Source organism: Mus caroli, chromosome 10 (genome assembly GCF_900094665.2).
Source record: "Mus caroli chromosome 10, CAROLI_EIJ_v1.1, whole genome shotgun sequence".
Lineage (NCBI taxonomy): Eukaryota > Metazoa > Chordata > Mammalia > Rodentia > Muridae > Mus > Mus caroli.
In genome coordinates, this window is record NC_034579.1 from 93,645,430 (window position 1) to 93,662,932 (window position 17,503).

General features: G+C 39.0%; 1 protein-coding gene across 4 annotated transcripts in view; it reads left to right on the forward strand.

The window, feature by feature from the left end:
* The window catches only part of Kitlg (KIT ligand), an 86,365-nt gene extending 69,533 nt beyond the window's left edge, over positions 1-16,832 (forward strand). For 2 of the 4 annotated variants that reach the window (XM_021173850.1, XM_021173851.1), the window contains 4 exons: positions 4,007-4,116; positions 4,757-4,824; positions 5,808-5,883; positions 12,425-16,832. In XM_021173850.1, the coding sequence (XP_021029509.1) occupies positions 4,007-4,116; positions 4,757-4,824; positions 5,808-5,847 (218 nt within the window). In that variant the 3' untranslated portion in view covers positions 5,848-5,883; positions 12,425-16,832. The remainder of the gene's footprint in view (positions 1-4,006; positions 4,117-4,756; positions 4,825-5,807; positions 5,884-12,424) is intronic. The other 2 variants (XM_021173849.1, XM_029482683.1) reach the window with 1 other exon arrangement.
* The last annotated feature ends 671 nt before the right edge of the window (positions 16,833-17,503 follow it).

Sequence of the window (17,503 nt, forward strand, 5' to 3'; positions counted from 1 at the left end):
CTTAGCATTTAATCTCTCTCTCTCTCTCTCTCTCTCTCTCTCTCTCTCTCTCTCTCTCTCTGTCTCCCTGGCTGGGGTCATATATTTCTCTAAACAATCAGTAATTTTTTTTAACCTATGTTATACATTGAGGCTGTTATATTATTAGATAGCTTCTGAATTTTGTAGCATTCTTTTAGAAGCAGTTGAGTTTTATTTGGTGAGAGGTTCATTTCCTCATAGATAAGCTTCATCTTCCTTTCCAGGATTGTTTCAAAACTTGGTGAGGGATAAGGGCACAGGGTTGGGCTATGAGGATGGGGTGGGTGGCAACTTCATTGTTAAGGTTGGGGATTCTGAGCTGTTTCTATGGTAATATGACTATTGAACACTCTGTGCGGCAGACTGTTTGCATTGCCATGAGACTATTAGTGTGTCTGCTTGCTTAGAGTTGTGTTCTTGCCAGACTTTGTTATGTGTCTCCCTGGGCATGTATAGATTATTATTTGTCTAGTAGATTAATAAAAACTCATCAAAAGGTTTGTGATGTTTCTTACATACAGTTTATTTCCACCAGTATGACTATCCAAACTTACCCAACTCAACAACCCTGAACTTCCATCTCTAGAGAGAGCAGTGAGCCTTAGTGAATGGAGTCCTGTCTTCCCAGACTAGAGAAACTAAATGTTAGAAATTAAATCACTAATGGGTCTCAGTTTGTATATTTCTTTCTACTTAGCAATTACACATTTGTTCTCTCTGTGAGCTAATTTGTGAAAATAGATGTTTCATATAATGTATTGAGAATTATAATTATGTAGTTTGAGAAGGCTACAACCACTACGATTAGAAACAAAAGAATGTCCTACTTACCAATGTGAAGAAAAACCTAAATGCAAAATCAAATACTATTTAATCCTTTACTTATTAATTTATTTTGCAAGGTGAACATCCTTTTATAGTTTTCCTCCCCTCCCTCATCCTTATTTATTTTGCCCTTTCTTCTTTCATTTGTAAAACACAGGTCTTACATATCACAGCTTGGCTGTGTATAATGTCACCCATAAGTTAGATAGCAATGCATAAAGCAATCTACTGTGGTGCTCACATTCATATCAAAGAATGTGATACCTAACAGGAATCATCATGGAAGTATCTAATGTATTGTTTCACTCATAGCATAAAGAAAAGTAAACTGGGAAAGAGTGGTCAGGAGAACTTGAGAAAAGCATCATAGTTTGTTGGGATAAGTCGTATCACCTGTGACAATCAGAGGACCAAGACTTACGAGAGATGTGAATATCTAAAGGGGAGAGATGGAATAATACACAGGCCTACTATTTATATGAATGAGATTATACTTACAGAGTAAATAGTAGAATTCTGTATTCTCAAAACACTCAAGTTTGAGAGCCTTTTAAACAGCATTGAAGTAGTATTGTGCATCATTTTCAGTACATCTTCTAGAGACCTGTTGTACATCAGGATACCTGAACACATAGTAGCATGTTGGGTGACCTTGGGCAAGTTGCTTAAGCTTTGTAAATCCTTAGTCAATTGGTGTGTAATAATTCCCTTTTCATAGGATTTCTGTGAATTTAAGAGTCAGGATTCATTTGCATGGGGCCATCCTTAATGGCTTATAAGTGTTAATCATCAACACTGAAGGCAACTGGACACTGTGGGACAATAAGATGGTGGGCCAGTGACTGAAGGGTTTGGGATCTGACTCACTTGTCTGTTTCCTAAGTGCTGAGAGAGGCATTGTTATGGAGTTATTAAAGCAGACAAATGCCCTAAAAAGGAACTCAGCAAGATGAGCACCATTTTCTGTGCTCTGGTGTTTTCCAGATGTTGATTATTATGACTCATAACAATCAGCCCATAAGCTATTTCACCCACGGACAGGTTTTAGTAATAAGGAGACACAATCCTTGCTCTAATGACCCAAAGATAAAGGATGATGCAGAGGCTGTTCAGATCAGCTCTCTTCCTCAAGCTCTTGGCAGACAATCGCTGTAGAAAGCAGGGGAGTTCTGTAATGTGCGTGGGCTTTGGTTCAAATACCCTTCATTCGGGCTCTGAGGCATCCATTTCTGGTGGAGAGTCCTGGTCGAGGTGCTGAAGTCCTCCCAAAAGATAGTGTAAGCTAGCCTTTTTTGATAAAGATGTCCTCTCTCTCTAAGCATTATTAGCATGCCCGGAAGAACTGAGGCCAGGTTTCCAAGCATGAAATAATAGAAGCAGCAATGAGCTCTGGAGAAAGACTAGCACCCCTTTTCCTCCCCCCTGTCTTTAGGGTCCCTAAATGGGAATGTTGCTGTATTTTAGACACTACAACTTGTGTTGACCAGTAGTAGTTCCAGTGTGAACAGTCCCAGTAGACAGTAGTGGCCACAGCAGGGGAATACAAACACAAATAGCCAACTTATTTATTGGTAGACTTGTGATGTACATCACACCTTTGGTCATTCTCAATCTCTTTGAGACTAAGGTAGCTATTTTGCTTTGGAGAGATAAATGAGTATTGGTTCCCAATTTGGGATGCCTAAAACATGTCTATCCTGAGGCTGTAGTATGATGTGGCAGGCCAGAGAACTGTTAATTTTGTCGTGAGGAAGCAGTTTATTGTTATGTCGGTGGATGACAATATTTCAGACAGCTCCCCACACAACCCCGGCATCTCATACTGAGCACCCATCCCTAACCATTCCCTCTAACATGCATGCGCAGGAGCTCACGAACAAATGTGATTTGGGGAGGACAGGAAATGGAGAATTAGGAAATTCTCTCCTTGGCATCCACAAGTATTGGGAGGAATAGCAGAGTCCTGTTCTCACTATAGTAGATATGATTTGTTTCTTACCTTCTAGAATAAACCTATGAGTTTTTCCCCTTATCAACATGGGGTGTACCTACACAGTGGATCTGCTCCTTGAAAGGGTGTTAGCTGCTAAGAAAGTAATTGTAAGCTCACCTGGTGACCAAATTCCTGTTACAAAGCTACTTAAAAGCAGTCCCTCTACCTTCATCCTGTTTTAATTTGTGTCCTGTAGTTGTTGGAAAGGTATAATTTCTTTGAAAGGGAATTTCAGGCTAGCAAATGCTCCAGTATTTCCAAATAGGGAAATTGTTCTTTATAAATGAGTCCTCTAGGGAAATCAGTCCTAGTCCTGCTCACTTTGGGAGAAAGACCATCGTGGGACTCATTCAGCTTCTCAAGGCAGGGCAAAACAAGGCCAGGGAAGGTATCAACAGTCAGCGCCATTTATTTTTTTAACTAAAGTGTTCTTTTGTGCCGGATGACACTGGTGGCTTTAGTCATTCTTCAGAGTAGTTTCAAACTTTTCCATGTAAAATGAAAAACAAGAGAGAGATTCCTGCTCCCCTGTGTGGACTGAGGCTGTGAGTGAGCCAAGAGCCCCGAGATTAAGGCTGCTTCAAGTGCTGTGTCTCAGGATGCTTTTAATGATTGGCTGTCTGCATCAGACTAACCCTAGCTGAATGCGGGCAGAATCCGATCCATCTTGCAAAGTTCTTATAAATTGGGGGTCAGAATGCTAAGAGCAAGACAGCTAAATAATATTAAGGTAATCGATTAGAGAAGAAAGATTTGCTTGATGGTAGAAATCTTTTCTGCTCAAATATATCAAGCCTGGATTCCGAACATGCATGAACCTTAACTGCATCAAGTCTCTTCCTGCCTGTTGGGTTTCTTCTTCTTCTTCCTCCTCTTCTTCTTCTTCATCTCCTCCTCTCCCTCCTCCTCCTCCTCCTCCTCTCCCTCCTCCTCCTCCTTCTTCTTTAAACACTTTTGTCTTTTAGAGATTATATGGACTTGCACTGCTTGCAGAAACAAAATTGAACAGAAAGCCCTGCTTCATTTTTTGTTTGTTTGTTTGTTTGTTTTGAAAACTGTAAAAGGCTGTGCACATCATTATGGAATCATTTGGGAGCAACCTCAACCTATCTGGCAGACCTCTGGAGTACAGCTGAATTCTTTACCACCATGTTCTTTGATTTGCAGGGAAAGCCGCAAAGTCCCCTGAAGACTCGGGTCTACAATGGACAGCCATGGCATTGCCGGCTCTCATTTCACTTGTAATTGGCTTTGCTTTTGGAGCCTTATACTGGAAGGTGAGCATTGTTTTTCTTTCTACCTCATCATAAACTTTATATACTTGTTATATATATATATATATATATATATATATGGCACTTTTCTTTTTCAAAAAAAATGGTTCTATTGAAGAAACAATCATTCTTACTATAACATAGGGCCTCAAAGAAATTCAAACATTAGGAAAGTGTCCACCATTGTGCATTGGAGGTGTGTCCCCTACTACAGACAAGGCACACTTCAGGGCTGGGGCCTAGTTTAATGGTCTGAATTAAATATAAAAAGAAAGAAAATATATCAAGACTCATATGCTGTGCTTAACAGCCAAACAGACGTGCCTTTCTGTGGCTGCTCTTTTGAGTGCCCTCTCTTTTGTGGTCTTACTGTTCTGTCTAAAATCCCAAAGGTGCCAAATCATGATGACTCTGCATTAATAAGTATCTTTTTAATTTGATTGCTATTTATAGAACAGCCTATGAATACTGAGCTGCCCGGGCTTTCATTGTACATACCCACAAATATTTTGATTGCTAAAAGAAAAGCACCCGTGATGGTGGCTTAGTGGCCTTTAATGGTAACAGTGTAGAGTGCTGACCTCAAGAATTGCAGCCGTCATTGGGGTTTCTACAATAGGTGTCACTCTTTTTGTTTTTCCAGAAGAAACAGTCAAGTCTTACAAGGGCAGTTGAAAATATACAGATTAATGAAGAGGATAATGAGATAAGGTATTTTGTTCTCCTAACTGTGTGCTCCAACAAGCTTGGTGTCGTCCTTTCTCATGCTGTGCCTATGCACGACTCTAACATCTTTAGGGAGGTGTTCTTTAAGGAGGTGTTCCGAGATGGGCTGTACCTCCCATTCAGTGTGTTCCAGATATGTTGTAATTTCTGGCCTTCCACTGTGTCTTCACTCTTACATCTTTACCTATGAATAGTGTCTGGGAAGGCACATTTCCCTAGGTTCCCTTTTCTATGGTGTCCTTATGTCCTTTGGAGATCACCTTTCTCACCCGTGTCTGGTGTCTCTATTATGCGTTGGCTGAGTGGCAATGATCACACTCTTTTTTTGTCTTCCGCTCTTGTGAATACATTCTCTGTCGCGTTATTTCTGAAATCTCTGTTTGCGATGCTTCTTCCTGTTCACCAACACTACATGCCTTCCCCTGGCAGCCTTCAATCTAACTTTTCACTTCATTCTGAATCTCAGATCCCTTAGTTTTCTCTAATGCATTTAGTATTTTACCTACAGCTAAATAAAACCATTATCTTAAGATGTTTTCCAACCTCCTGTAACTGACCATGATGCCTCTTTCACCATTTCCCTCCAGCTCTTTCTTTTGTACCTTCGATTATAATTTTCAGCATGGTATTTTCTCTTACTATGTCTGTCAGCACACACACTCGCACACACGCATGCATGCACATGCACACATGTGTATACACATAAACACAACATATAAGCATTTTCAGTGTAATTTTTAAAAAAGTACGTCAGCAGATAATATCCACACAAAATCACCTCTCTTCCCTCTAGGACAGGCATGAAGATAAGCTTCCTCTGTGTATGGGTCCTCCCCACCCCCAAGCCCCCTGCAATCTTTTGCTACTCTGTTTGCTGCCTTTCTAGAATAGTCTCTTACAGTGCCTGCCTCTCGCTGAGCTTTAGAATGTGCCCAGAAGCAAACGGGATGTTTCTTGTTGTTTTTCAGTATGTTGCAACAGAAAGAGAGAGAATTTCAAGAGGTGTAATTGTGGACCCATCAACATTGTTACCTTCGCACAGTGGTAAGTCTGGAAATCAAGCTACAAGAGCTCAAGAGAAGCAAAGAAAAATTTAAAGGCAGACATTTAGAAACAAACTGTGTTTTTTATGTCCTTGATAGGACTGATTGCTAAATGGTAGCTGAAATTGTTACACAGTTGAGCCCGGAGCCTCTAACTGGCAAATCTCTGGTTTTAAAAGGTGGGCAGTGTTGGTCCATATTAGTGAGTTCATTTTAGATGGGAGATGCATGAGGTATTCATCTTTGATGGCTAACTTGGAGTTAGAGGAAAACGGCAAATTAGGAATGAAAAATAAAGAAACCGTATTTTAACGCAACCAATTTTGATTAGGTATGGCTACTATCAAACAACAGGGAACCATTTGCTAGATATTTAATAAAGAGGGGGAAAAAACCCAAAGTATTTTCCCACCACTTAAAAAAACAGTCAGTGTCTTATAGCCAGAATAAAACTTTCAAGGTAAAAGGCCAGTTGGTGCTGGGCTCCTCATAAATAAACCCGATCTCGGTCCAGAATCCAGAATATACTGAGTATAAACTAAGAACAAAATCTGATGTGATTGTGTGATTTGGGGTAGGGTATACTGTGCAAGAAAGGTGAATATGGGATGCTTGGAGCTGGTGGATGCTTATTATCACTTGGCATGGTTGGAGCAGGACTGGTTAGAGCAGGCAGATGTTTGTTATCACCCACACCATCTACTTTCCTGGCTCTTAGGCACAGATGTGGTTGGTGGGACACCTGGAAAGTTATCAGCTTGATCCACTATCAGTTCAACCTTTGACTCCCTTTACCTCTAGCACCTGGTCATTACTGATTGCTGACCCTTGCCTGCTTTTTCCACAGCTGATGGCAATGCCTGCTCCTCTCCCAGGACCCTCGGTTCTTCCTACACACCTTATTTCTGATAGAGCATCTGCCGAACTGTCCTCTCCTTTCCCTCTAGGTCTCTGTCCTTTCAGCTGTCACCCTGTCCCAGATTCCAAAATTACCTCTAGACTGAATCTTCCCTGGGGTACCTGGGTCATAGTCTCTGCCTCTTGCTCTAATAACTCCTTTTGATTGGCGTAAAAGACCATTTTTAACCTGGACTTAGCATGAGGTAATAATTGCTCCACATACCTTTGGCTTTTGCCTTCAGCCATCCCCGTGACTGCCACATGCAGCAGGACTATGAGTCTCTTATCTGCTCCCATCCTAGCTTCTCTAGGCTCATCCCCAACTAACAACAGAAGTAAATTGAGTCCTTTTTATTTTCTAAAATGGTATCCTCTGAGCTGAAATTATTGTTCATTTCAGAAACCCTGTTCTCTGCCTTTCAGCCCCAGCGCAAGCCTCAAGCTTTTCTTTTCTGCATCTGCCATTTCAGTCCCTTTAGGTCAGTCATTTACATGTCACACCTTATGTGGTTAATTGCGTCTCAAAAGCTCTGATGATATCCACTCTTCTTTGGTTTGGGGATTGCATTTCAGCGATGGCATTTGCCCTGTGACTTTCAGATTATGATGGCGTGCCCAAGCCACTTGCTTAGGAAGAGTAGGATCGATGACATTCTAGAGCAAACATAATCAAATGATGTATGAATACTTCAACTCGTCTCAGAATGTGTAAGGACAGGAGCTGGGTCTGTCTGATTTGCACCTTATCCCCAGCACTGAGCTCACTCTAGTATAAAATGGACTCTAGATGAATGTTTGTTGAATGAGTGAATCAATGTGGCCAAGTCTAAGAGTGAACATTGCATAGGTAATTCTCCAAAAGAAATAAAATTTGAAGACAAAAAGAACAGTCTTTTAAAAACAAGGAAATATTGCAAAAAAAAAAAAAAAGAAGAAGAAGAAAAGAAAAAGAATTACATGATGAACTAGATACAAGAGAAGTTTCCTTTTTAAAAAACTGCTGAAGTTGCATTTGTGGGACATGAAACATGAAGATATTTATATTCCATTAAGAACTGACTTTGTCACCTAAATGATATTAATTATCTATACAGAAGGTAATGAGAACTCATGAAGTGGGTTGTATGCAGTACAGATTCAAAGAGAGAAATAAAGTAGAGATAACTTACATTAAAAGCTTCATTTGTACTGTTTCATTATAGGGAGACTGTATTCTTTATCCTCTCATGGTATTGCTCCAACAAGCTATAAAAGGGACATTGGTGTGTGCAAGACAACATTGCACAGTTATGTCCTCATTGTAACTCTGGCCCACAAAGGGAATTACTACAGAACTGGTTTTTTTTTTTTTTAAGTAAATATATTTACAAAGTTCAGAAATAAATAATGGACTTTGCAAAGGCTGCACAGTAAGAAGTTAGAGATGAGACCACTGCATCTAGAAGTAATCTAATTTTTTCACAACCCTGGATATTGATCTGGACAGCATTCCATAGGGTTGTGCTAGGTCTACCCACATGCATTCTCTCTTTGACAGGGTGGAGAAGTCACTGGCGACTGGAGAAAGGCTTGGCTCTATCATTGATAGAGGTGATGTTTACACTAGATACATCAAATGGTGGGTGATAGGATTTCATTAGCAATAGAAAGGGTTAAATACTGCACATGGTATAGACAGAGGAAGGTCTCAGAGTATAAACTGTGCTACAGAAGTTGTACAAATGGACTCCAGTGAAAGTCTGTCTTAGGGTTTCTGTTGCTGTGATGAAACACTCTGACTAAAAAGCAAGCTGGGAGGAAATGGTTTATTTGGCTTCTGCCTCCATATCACTGTTCATCATCAAAGGAAGTTGGGGCAGGAACCAGGAGGCAGGAGCTAATGCTGACATCATGGAGGGGTGCTGCTTACTGGCTTGCTCCTCATGGCTTGCTCAGTCTGCTATTTTATAGAACTCAGGACCACCAGCCCAGGGATGGCACCAGCTACAATGGACTGAGGTCTTTCCCCATCAATCACTAATTGAGAAAATGTCTTACAGGCTTATCTACAGCCTGAAGCATTTTCTTAGTTGTGCTTCTCTCCTCTTGGATGACTTTAGCCTATGTCAAGTGAACATAAAACTATCCAGTGCACAGGGCCAGTCTTGAGTGGAAGGAGTGGACATCAGTTTGAAAGCAGGTTTGAATTCAGGAAATTATAGTTTACGTCCTATTAAGTAGTGTGAAAGCCGTTTGAGGGGTTAGAAACTACTAATAATCCCATCAGGGCAGAGACAGAGGAAAAGTCATCAGATACCAGTGAGAGCAGAGGAATAGAGGTTTGAACTGGACATAGAGGTTAGACCCAGGAGAATTTTCTTCTATTAAGATGGGAGTGAATGGGAACTTGGGTCAGGGCCATGGCAATGAAAAAGATGGACCACTTTTAGAAACATTGCAGTAGAAGAATCAGCCAGTCTTTACTGGTAGACTGTGTAGCTTTATGAATCTCAGAGATGATTTGGAATTTAAGAAAGAAAGGATAATGGTGTTATTAAAAGAAATGGGATATCTGGAGTCAAGAGAGGGAGCTGTTGATAAATATTGATAGTTCTGAGAAGATACCACATGTTGTGACAACAAAGTATGGAGATAACCTTGGGCTGGAACAGTAGACTAGGATTTGAGAGTCATCTACACAGAATCCTATTTGAGACCTTGGGGGGGGGGGGGAACTGTTTTCTCAAAGAGAAGGCTCAGGCTGGCTGATGGAAAATAAAATGTATTTTTACATTCATTTAGTTACTTTCAGTTATCTTTCCATGGTAGGTGAAAATAAGTTATTATAATTTCAAAAATATTTAACCAGATACATATATTTAATAATTTCAATCTATATAATTTTAAGTGTTTCTGAAGTTACAATATGTAACACATATTTTTATTGTGTAAACACACATATATACATTATAATTTATATATATTATACATTGTAATTTATACATACACAAACATACATATAAGTAGAAAGTTGTAAAGAAGACTGAAAACAGAGCAAAATATAAATTTTCCTGTAGATCTGAGCTACAATGGGAGAAATAGGTCTGCAAATTAGTAGGAGGACAATTTTAAGCTAAGCCTGGACATTTAGAGCACCGGCTTTGAAATGGTAGATAAATAGTCATGGAGGCCCTGATTGCTTGACTAGATACCTTTTAAGTCTTGTTGGTGAGCTTTCTTTCATTCCTGCTTTATAAAGCCAGAGGACTAGAAAAGGTTAGCGGAGTCCTGAGTTCAAGCCTTGGCTCTTCAACTAGCTGTAGTACACCAGATGATTTGGAATCTTTTAACTTCTCTATTTTCACAGGAAGACAGAGCATGTTTTGATCTTTCAGTCTGGGTACCACACTTACTGTAGTTATTATCATATAAGACCATATAATAGTCTAGCTGTGAGGCGAGTTAACTTACCTTGATTTGTGGACTTGCTCTGTTTGTATAACAAAATCACTCAATGATTTGTTTGTAAGAAGTGACATCTCAGTGTATGAGATAGCAGCACTCATTCTGTTCATTTCGTGAAAGTGTTACAAAATCCAAACTACCATTCTAAAGAAACGTAGCTTTGCACCACGGAAAACTTGCTGCCGGCCTTCAATTTCATTTTCTTTGCTTTAGTGACTCAAGAACAAAAATCCAAAATAGATTTCCAATCCTGTTTCTCTATGTGTAATTAACTCTGGAATTTCAAATTACACATAGCTTCCTCTTTTCCCATGGTTCCGATCTGCTTGCCTTACCATGCTGTATTTTTAAAACGTCGATTTCTGAAATTTCCTTTTCATCTCTCCTCATTTATCCATATGGGTTTAGCTTTGCTTTCCTAAATTACCGGGAATTCCGCAGAACTATCTGAGCATTCAGCGGTTGAACACCAGCACGGAAAAACTAAAACAAAGTATGGCTTTCGTGTTCTACCAAGTACAATAAGCTATGTGGAGACCAAACGAATTCCTCAGTGCTCGGTGCCAGGATTTCAGTTGTTCTTCCTTGGATTAGAAATACTCTGGTGTCCTTGGCTGAGAGAAGTGACCGTTTAGAGCCTAGCTCGGGCAGCCAGGATACCGGAGCTTCTCAGTGATGAGGCTGGTGGTCTCGAACCCACCTCTCCACCTGCCGCAGATATATCTCCTGCGCCACTCCATCTGGCTCCCCTCTCTGTGCTTTGCAGACACTACCTTGGGCTGCAAACCCTCTTTGTTCACCATGTCTCTACTGCTCCATGCTAGAGAACTTCAAAGTTACATAGATTGTTCACTTTCCTGTCACACACTGAGATAAGTGGTGTTTTGGGGGCATGAAAGCTGAAGGGTACTATTTTATTCATTTTTTCCCTGTGCATGTGTGCTCATGTGCGTGTATGCCTGTTGAGACAAGAGAACAGTTTTGTCAGTTCCCGGGTGCCATCATCCATCTTACTTTGTGAGACATCTTTTAGCAGCTTGGAGCTTACCAACACATCTGGGCTGGCTGACCAGTGATCCTTGGAGATCTGTCTGTTTCTGTCTCTGTAGTGTTAGGATTATAAGTACATGCTACAACATCTAGATTTTTTTTCCCAATTTAAACGTTATTATTAGCTTACATAAAAACTGGGTTTCAGTATGGCTGTGTGTGTGTATGTATCATTTCTCCTACCTTCCTGTAGTTTACAGCTGTTTGGTTTTTTTATCAAAAGAAAGCTACTATTTTTTTGTATAGTGATACCTTGTATTTTTATAGCCCATCAAGAAATATGTTATATACCCAAGTTGGATATGCTTACCTTGTAACCCTGCCCTCTGCCCCGCCCATCATCTCTTCCTCTCGCTTCTCTTTTGGGTCCACTTCTCCACTCCAAACCATATCCTTCCTCATCACCTGTTTTCACCTTCTCTTGCTTTCCTTTGCAGAGTCTCAGGTTTTACCTGCATTTACTCTTGTGTGTTTGTGTGTGTGTGTGTGTGTGTGTGTGTATACACATTACATGATAGGATCAGCATATAAGAAACCACATGTTTTGGTTTTTGGGTTTTTTTTTTTTTGTTTGTTTGTTTGTTTTTCTGAGTTTGGGTCACCTCACTTAGTATTATACAGTTTTGATTCAAGCATTTTCCGGCCAATTTATCTTAATTTCCCCTCTCTTTATGGCTGCCTAAAATTCTATTGTGTATATGTACCACATTTCATTATCTACCCACCTGCCAGTGGACACGCAGGCTGGCTCCATTTTCTTGCTCTCGTGAATAGATAAACAGTGAAATGTATCCATTCCTATGTTCAAGAAATACTTGCTGTGCGTAGATTATACTGCAGGCCAGGCCCTGTTCTAAGAATTGTGCTGTGACAATGCGAATAGATCTGGTTGTATGGAAGTTATTTTCTAATGAGAAGAAATAGGCAGCAGACTGTACAGAAGATCATTTGCAATAATGTCTTCCCGAGGAGACACTGGCTAATCAGCCCAGCTGACTACAAAGCCCTCCCCACTTCTTTAAGACTAAGTAGAACACACATTATTAACTTGCTTTCTCGTTCTGGGTTTTTACATGAATTTAACTCCTGGGGGGAAAAGGGAGTTAGAAAGACACATTTTAATCCCTCTCCTTTTTCTTCCTCTCTAGGCTGGTAACAGTTCATGTTTGCTTCATAAATGAAGCAGCCTTAAACAAATTCCTATTCTGTCTCAAGTGACAGACCTCATCCTTACCTATCCTTGCTCCCCGTGACCTTGTGTGGATGATTCAGATGTTGGAGCAGAGTCCTTCGCTGTGAAACCTGCACTGAATTATCATCTGTAAAGAAGAACCTGCACGGAGCAGGACTCTGGAGGTTTGGCAAGTGATGATAGGGACAAGAACATGTGTCCAGTCTACTTGCACCGTTTGCATGGCTTGGGAAATGTCTGAGTGCTGAAAACCCATCCAGCTTTGTTCTTCAGTCACAACCTGCAGCCTGTCATTAATTATGGTCTCTGCAGGTAGATTTCAGCCTGGATAGTGGGGAGAATTTTTTTTTTCACAAAGGGATGTAGAAAACAATTTAAAAAACAAAACAAAACAATAACTCCGTAGCATCAGCCACTGTATGGAGTTGAAAGCCATGGGGAGTATTTTTTTTTTCTTTTGAGCAGGCTCATTCGCTCTGTAGTTAATGATGAACGAGAGCAGCCTAAATGTAAGCTCTTCCTGACAGAAGTCATGGTGCACCGTATCCTACTAGAGAAATGGACATGGGTAGCTAGTTCTATCCATGCGGTGGAGCCCATGCTGAACTGCAGTATAACACCATGGCTTATGGAAGACTCTCCAGAAAAGTCCTTACGGGAGAAAATTGTCAACGTGGACCAGTGGAAGAACATGCCAAGGAAGACATTTGGCCCATTGTGAAGCCGATCTTTTCCCTTGACAGTCACTCTAGCGTGTGTAAATCGTGTTTGCAATAGTATAATGTGACATGTTTATGTTTTGAAACTACTGCAGAGGTATGAAAACAGATATGGGAGAAAATGCTGAATGTGTAAGGGTCTCCCCACCCCCCTTTTATTTTAAATCCTGATGGGAGAGAATAAGAATGGATGGTGGTATTTAGTACCTAAGATTAGAAATGGACACTTTATTCTAATAAGAGAGTTGCAAACTAAGTCACTCATATTCTAAAAGAAAGCAAGGACTCAGAAAACATTAGTTATTTGCAGTATAACCGTTATCTCTTTAAGCATAGCCACTTATTTAAATCAGGCACTCTGTATTCATTAAGGTTTATGAAATGAAATAAAAAGAGAGAGCTTTATGTAGCTGTGCATGTCAGTTTGCTATTTAAAACGTGTGACAGCATTTCTCATATTAGACAGAAATTGGCAGTGATTCCACAATGAGCATCGCGCTTTCAAACCAGAATTTAGAGGATGTGCTGTAGATGCCCCCCAATAGAAATATGTTGAAAGCAATTGGCTAGAATCAAAGTATGACCTTTTCTTCTGCCTTTATTTCTGGTGAAGGTTCTCTTCACCTACTGTAGACATACAAAATTTAAAGCTTTTCACACTAACTCAATTCTTGTAGTAATTTTATTTGCCCTGTGCTAAAACCTTAAGCCAACCCTTTTCAATGTAATTACACAAAAGTGCACAGAAACCTAACTGCTACCTTCTACTCTGTCTTGAGGCTGCATGGAAAGTTCTAGCTTACATGCCAAGCTTGTCCAAGTACGACCCCAGTCCATGGTGGCTGCTCTTCTTTGTACCAAAGAGTTCAAGATGGTCTCTGTAGTTCCTTCTCTAGTGCTCTGAGGTTCCTCCAATGCTATCAGGCCTGCAATATGAAGCCCAGTGCATCGAGACACTGGATTTGCTTGTGCAGGCCCTCAGACATTCCAGAATACAACTGGTTAGTAACCAATTAGAAATCAGCTTAGTTACTGAAAGGACCTATACTGTTGTTTGGCATTGACTGCTTAGAAACTTATAATAGCTGTAGGTTAACATGAGTCATAGGTGTAGCTGTATATAGATTGAGCCTAGTGTTCCTTCTCAGTTTTGTGACTTGATTTATTTATCTGGTAATTTCATTTTGCTTAGGCTTATGAAAATACTATTTACTGAGCTCGAGAGTACAATAAATATACGTTTGTTCTCAAAGTTAGCAGTTGGATTTTAACACTCAAAAACGCAGTCTTAAAATCAGGAGAGCTAAATAAACAAATTTAACAAATTATAATCCCTGACATGGTAGAAGGTGGAAGATGTGTCCTGCTCATTAAACATGTCGGTTCATTGAGAGTAACATAGACTGCCAATTTTTTTTTTTTTAGATACTAAGGTTCAATAAAATGCATGAACAATAGGAAAATGCTGAACATGATTTTGAATGCTAGCTGCTTGGATGCTAACTACGGCATATCTGCTTTCAGATTAAAAATATGTATCTTTGCATAGCTTATTCCATGTATGTTCTGAAAATTTGTCTTAAATTATGAAGACCCCAAGCCAAGAAGATAAAGTATAAAATCGTCCTTTAAATTGACCATTTTTTTCTGAGTGTTCTCTTTTTGCAATGTGTAAGATTTGAAGTTTTAATGAAAATGATCTGAGAAATCTGCAGAGTATAAATTGTATTGAAAGCCTTGTACCTTCTTGGAAGAAACCAAGCCTATAACAAGACTATTTGTGTGATCAGTGGGTAGCGTTAGCGCCGTCCTGGTTTTTGTATTGTTATCTAACATGCTTAACACACTGCCATGTCTTAATGAATCAGAGAAGAATTGAAGCTTTCAATTAAGATAATAATAATAATAATAATAATAAAATCCTAAATTGTACTACAAAAAGCAATGCATATGATAAAAAAAAATGGAAACACGTAAAAGTATGTATCCACAATGAAGTATGTGCTTTTAGTTAAGAATTAAACACACTTTGGTGAACTTTCACGCTCTTTGAAAAAAAATAAAATCAGTGCTGCATAGTTTGGTAATTTGATTCAATCGAAGTTATAAATGAATGGAAAAATCTGTTGTGGAATCTTTGATGGTTTCCACTGCCTCTAACCATAGGTTTTGATTTTGTGATTTTTTAATTCTGATAATGGAATCTTAGCTATTCTGTATGCATTGTTGAAGACATAATGTTTTTCAAAGTAGGCAGTTAGGTGTAGTTGGGTGAACATTGAGAAAGGTAGCCAGGAGTTTGTTCTACTTTGCCACAAACGGATATAATGTCCCCGCTCTCTTTGGATCTCAGTGTTGTGTTTGTGTATAGATAGGTCAGAGATCAGTCTTCAGGAGTGAGCCCTTATGCCACACAATTAATAAAGCAAAGAAAAACAGCAAAAAGAATCCTAAGCAAATTACCCAGCTCTGGCTTCTGAACAATAGGTTAGACAATGAGAAGTCCTGGCTGTTTTAGTTTCTAATGTAAATAGGGTCCCTTAGTAAAAGTGAATTCAGTCTTACGTAGGATGGATTGGATAACTACACATGAGATGGCTTTTACTTTTGCTTAAACAAGCGTTTGGGATCATCTCTGAGGAATGAAAATCGGTTGTGCATTTTCATCAGGAAAAGATACAAGATGTGTATAACATTTGGAAATGTGTCCGAGGATGAATGGAAATGTTCTCATTTTTTTGAAAGCTAAGAACAACAACAAAAAAAGAAATGTAGGGTGCTACTAAGGATCGTGGATGCCAAGAGATATTTTAAAGCCAATTTGTAAAAACGATAACCCGTAAATTCTGTTTAAAATTAGAAAAGTAGGACAAGAATTTTGAAGTAAGCCAGTTTATCTTTAGAATGATATTGTGAAATTGGCTTTAAATATAACCATTCCGATCAAAATGTATTTATGGAGTCTGATTACATAGCCCTTGTTACTGTCATTCCACACAGGCTAAAAAGGCCTCTGTAAGGATAAAATGACAGTATCTCTTTCCTAACTGGTGTGGGCTTAGGAGTGATCCACACTAAGGTGAATATTTATGATCCTGGAATGTTTGTAAGCATTGTAAATGCACAACTGCCATCTCCAAATATTTTCTTATAAGACTGTTTTTAGAAGAAGAAAATTGTTTAAAACAAACAAAAGCTATTGTATTTTCATTTACTCAATTTCTAGGCTAAAAGAGTTCACTGAATAAAATTTTCCAATCAAAATTCCTATAGTCTTATTCTCCAGTAGTCTAGGCATTCCTATGTGATTATTGTGTCTCTCTACCACTGTTTTTTTGAGTCAATGGACTTGAGAAGTATTCTGACATTTATATGGCTTCACAGATATATTGCTAGTTCAGTCATAGATTGGAGTTTGCATATTGTAATGTAAGTGTATGTCCAACACTATTCTAAATAGTTTATGACTGAAGTTTAATTAAATAAAAGGTTGTAAAATGTGATGTGTATGTGTATATACTGTATGTGTACTTTTTAAAATAGGTATATGTCCTGACCCTTTTGATACAGGTTTGAATTTGAAATTACATTATATAAACATATACTTTATTGTTCTAAATAAAGAATTTTATGCACCATCATAAATCTGCCCTCTCATTTGATACCTTAAAGTTATTACATTATTAATAATGTGGATTAGCATTTACTAAGTTAAAATTCATTTTCATGTGAACCCTTGTCACCAAGAAGCATTTCTTAGAAATGTAGATTCAGGAGCTAGAGAGGTGGCTCACCAGTTAAGAGCACTGACTACTTTTCCAGAAGACCTGAGTTCAGTTCCCAGCAACCACATGGTGGTTCACAACCATCCGTAAGGGGATCTGATGCTCTCTTCTGGTGTGTCTGAAGACAGTGACAGTGTACTCACATGTGTGAAACAAATAAATCTTAAAAAGAAAAAAAAAAGAAATGTAGATGCAAAAGGATAAGAAATTGTTTTAATTCAGCAAATAATTTTTAAAACAGTAGATAAAGGTAATCAAGATGAAACAATGAAAAACTTTCAAGAGTTTTATAACCTAAGTTAGGAATAGAAATGAAACAGTCATATTGAAGTAAGCAGACACTAAACTGGAGTCCAGTTAACATGCTTATGACATGCATAAGAAATGAATGAAGCAGGGACATTCTTGAAAAAGTTGGTTTTGGAGTTAAAACTTACAAGGCTCAGACATTTTCATACACCAAAGCAAGAAGTGTAAAAGTCTCCTGGATTTTTTCCAGCTAGTCAAATAAGCATGTCCTTAGCATATATT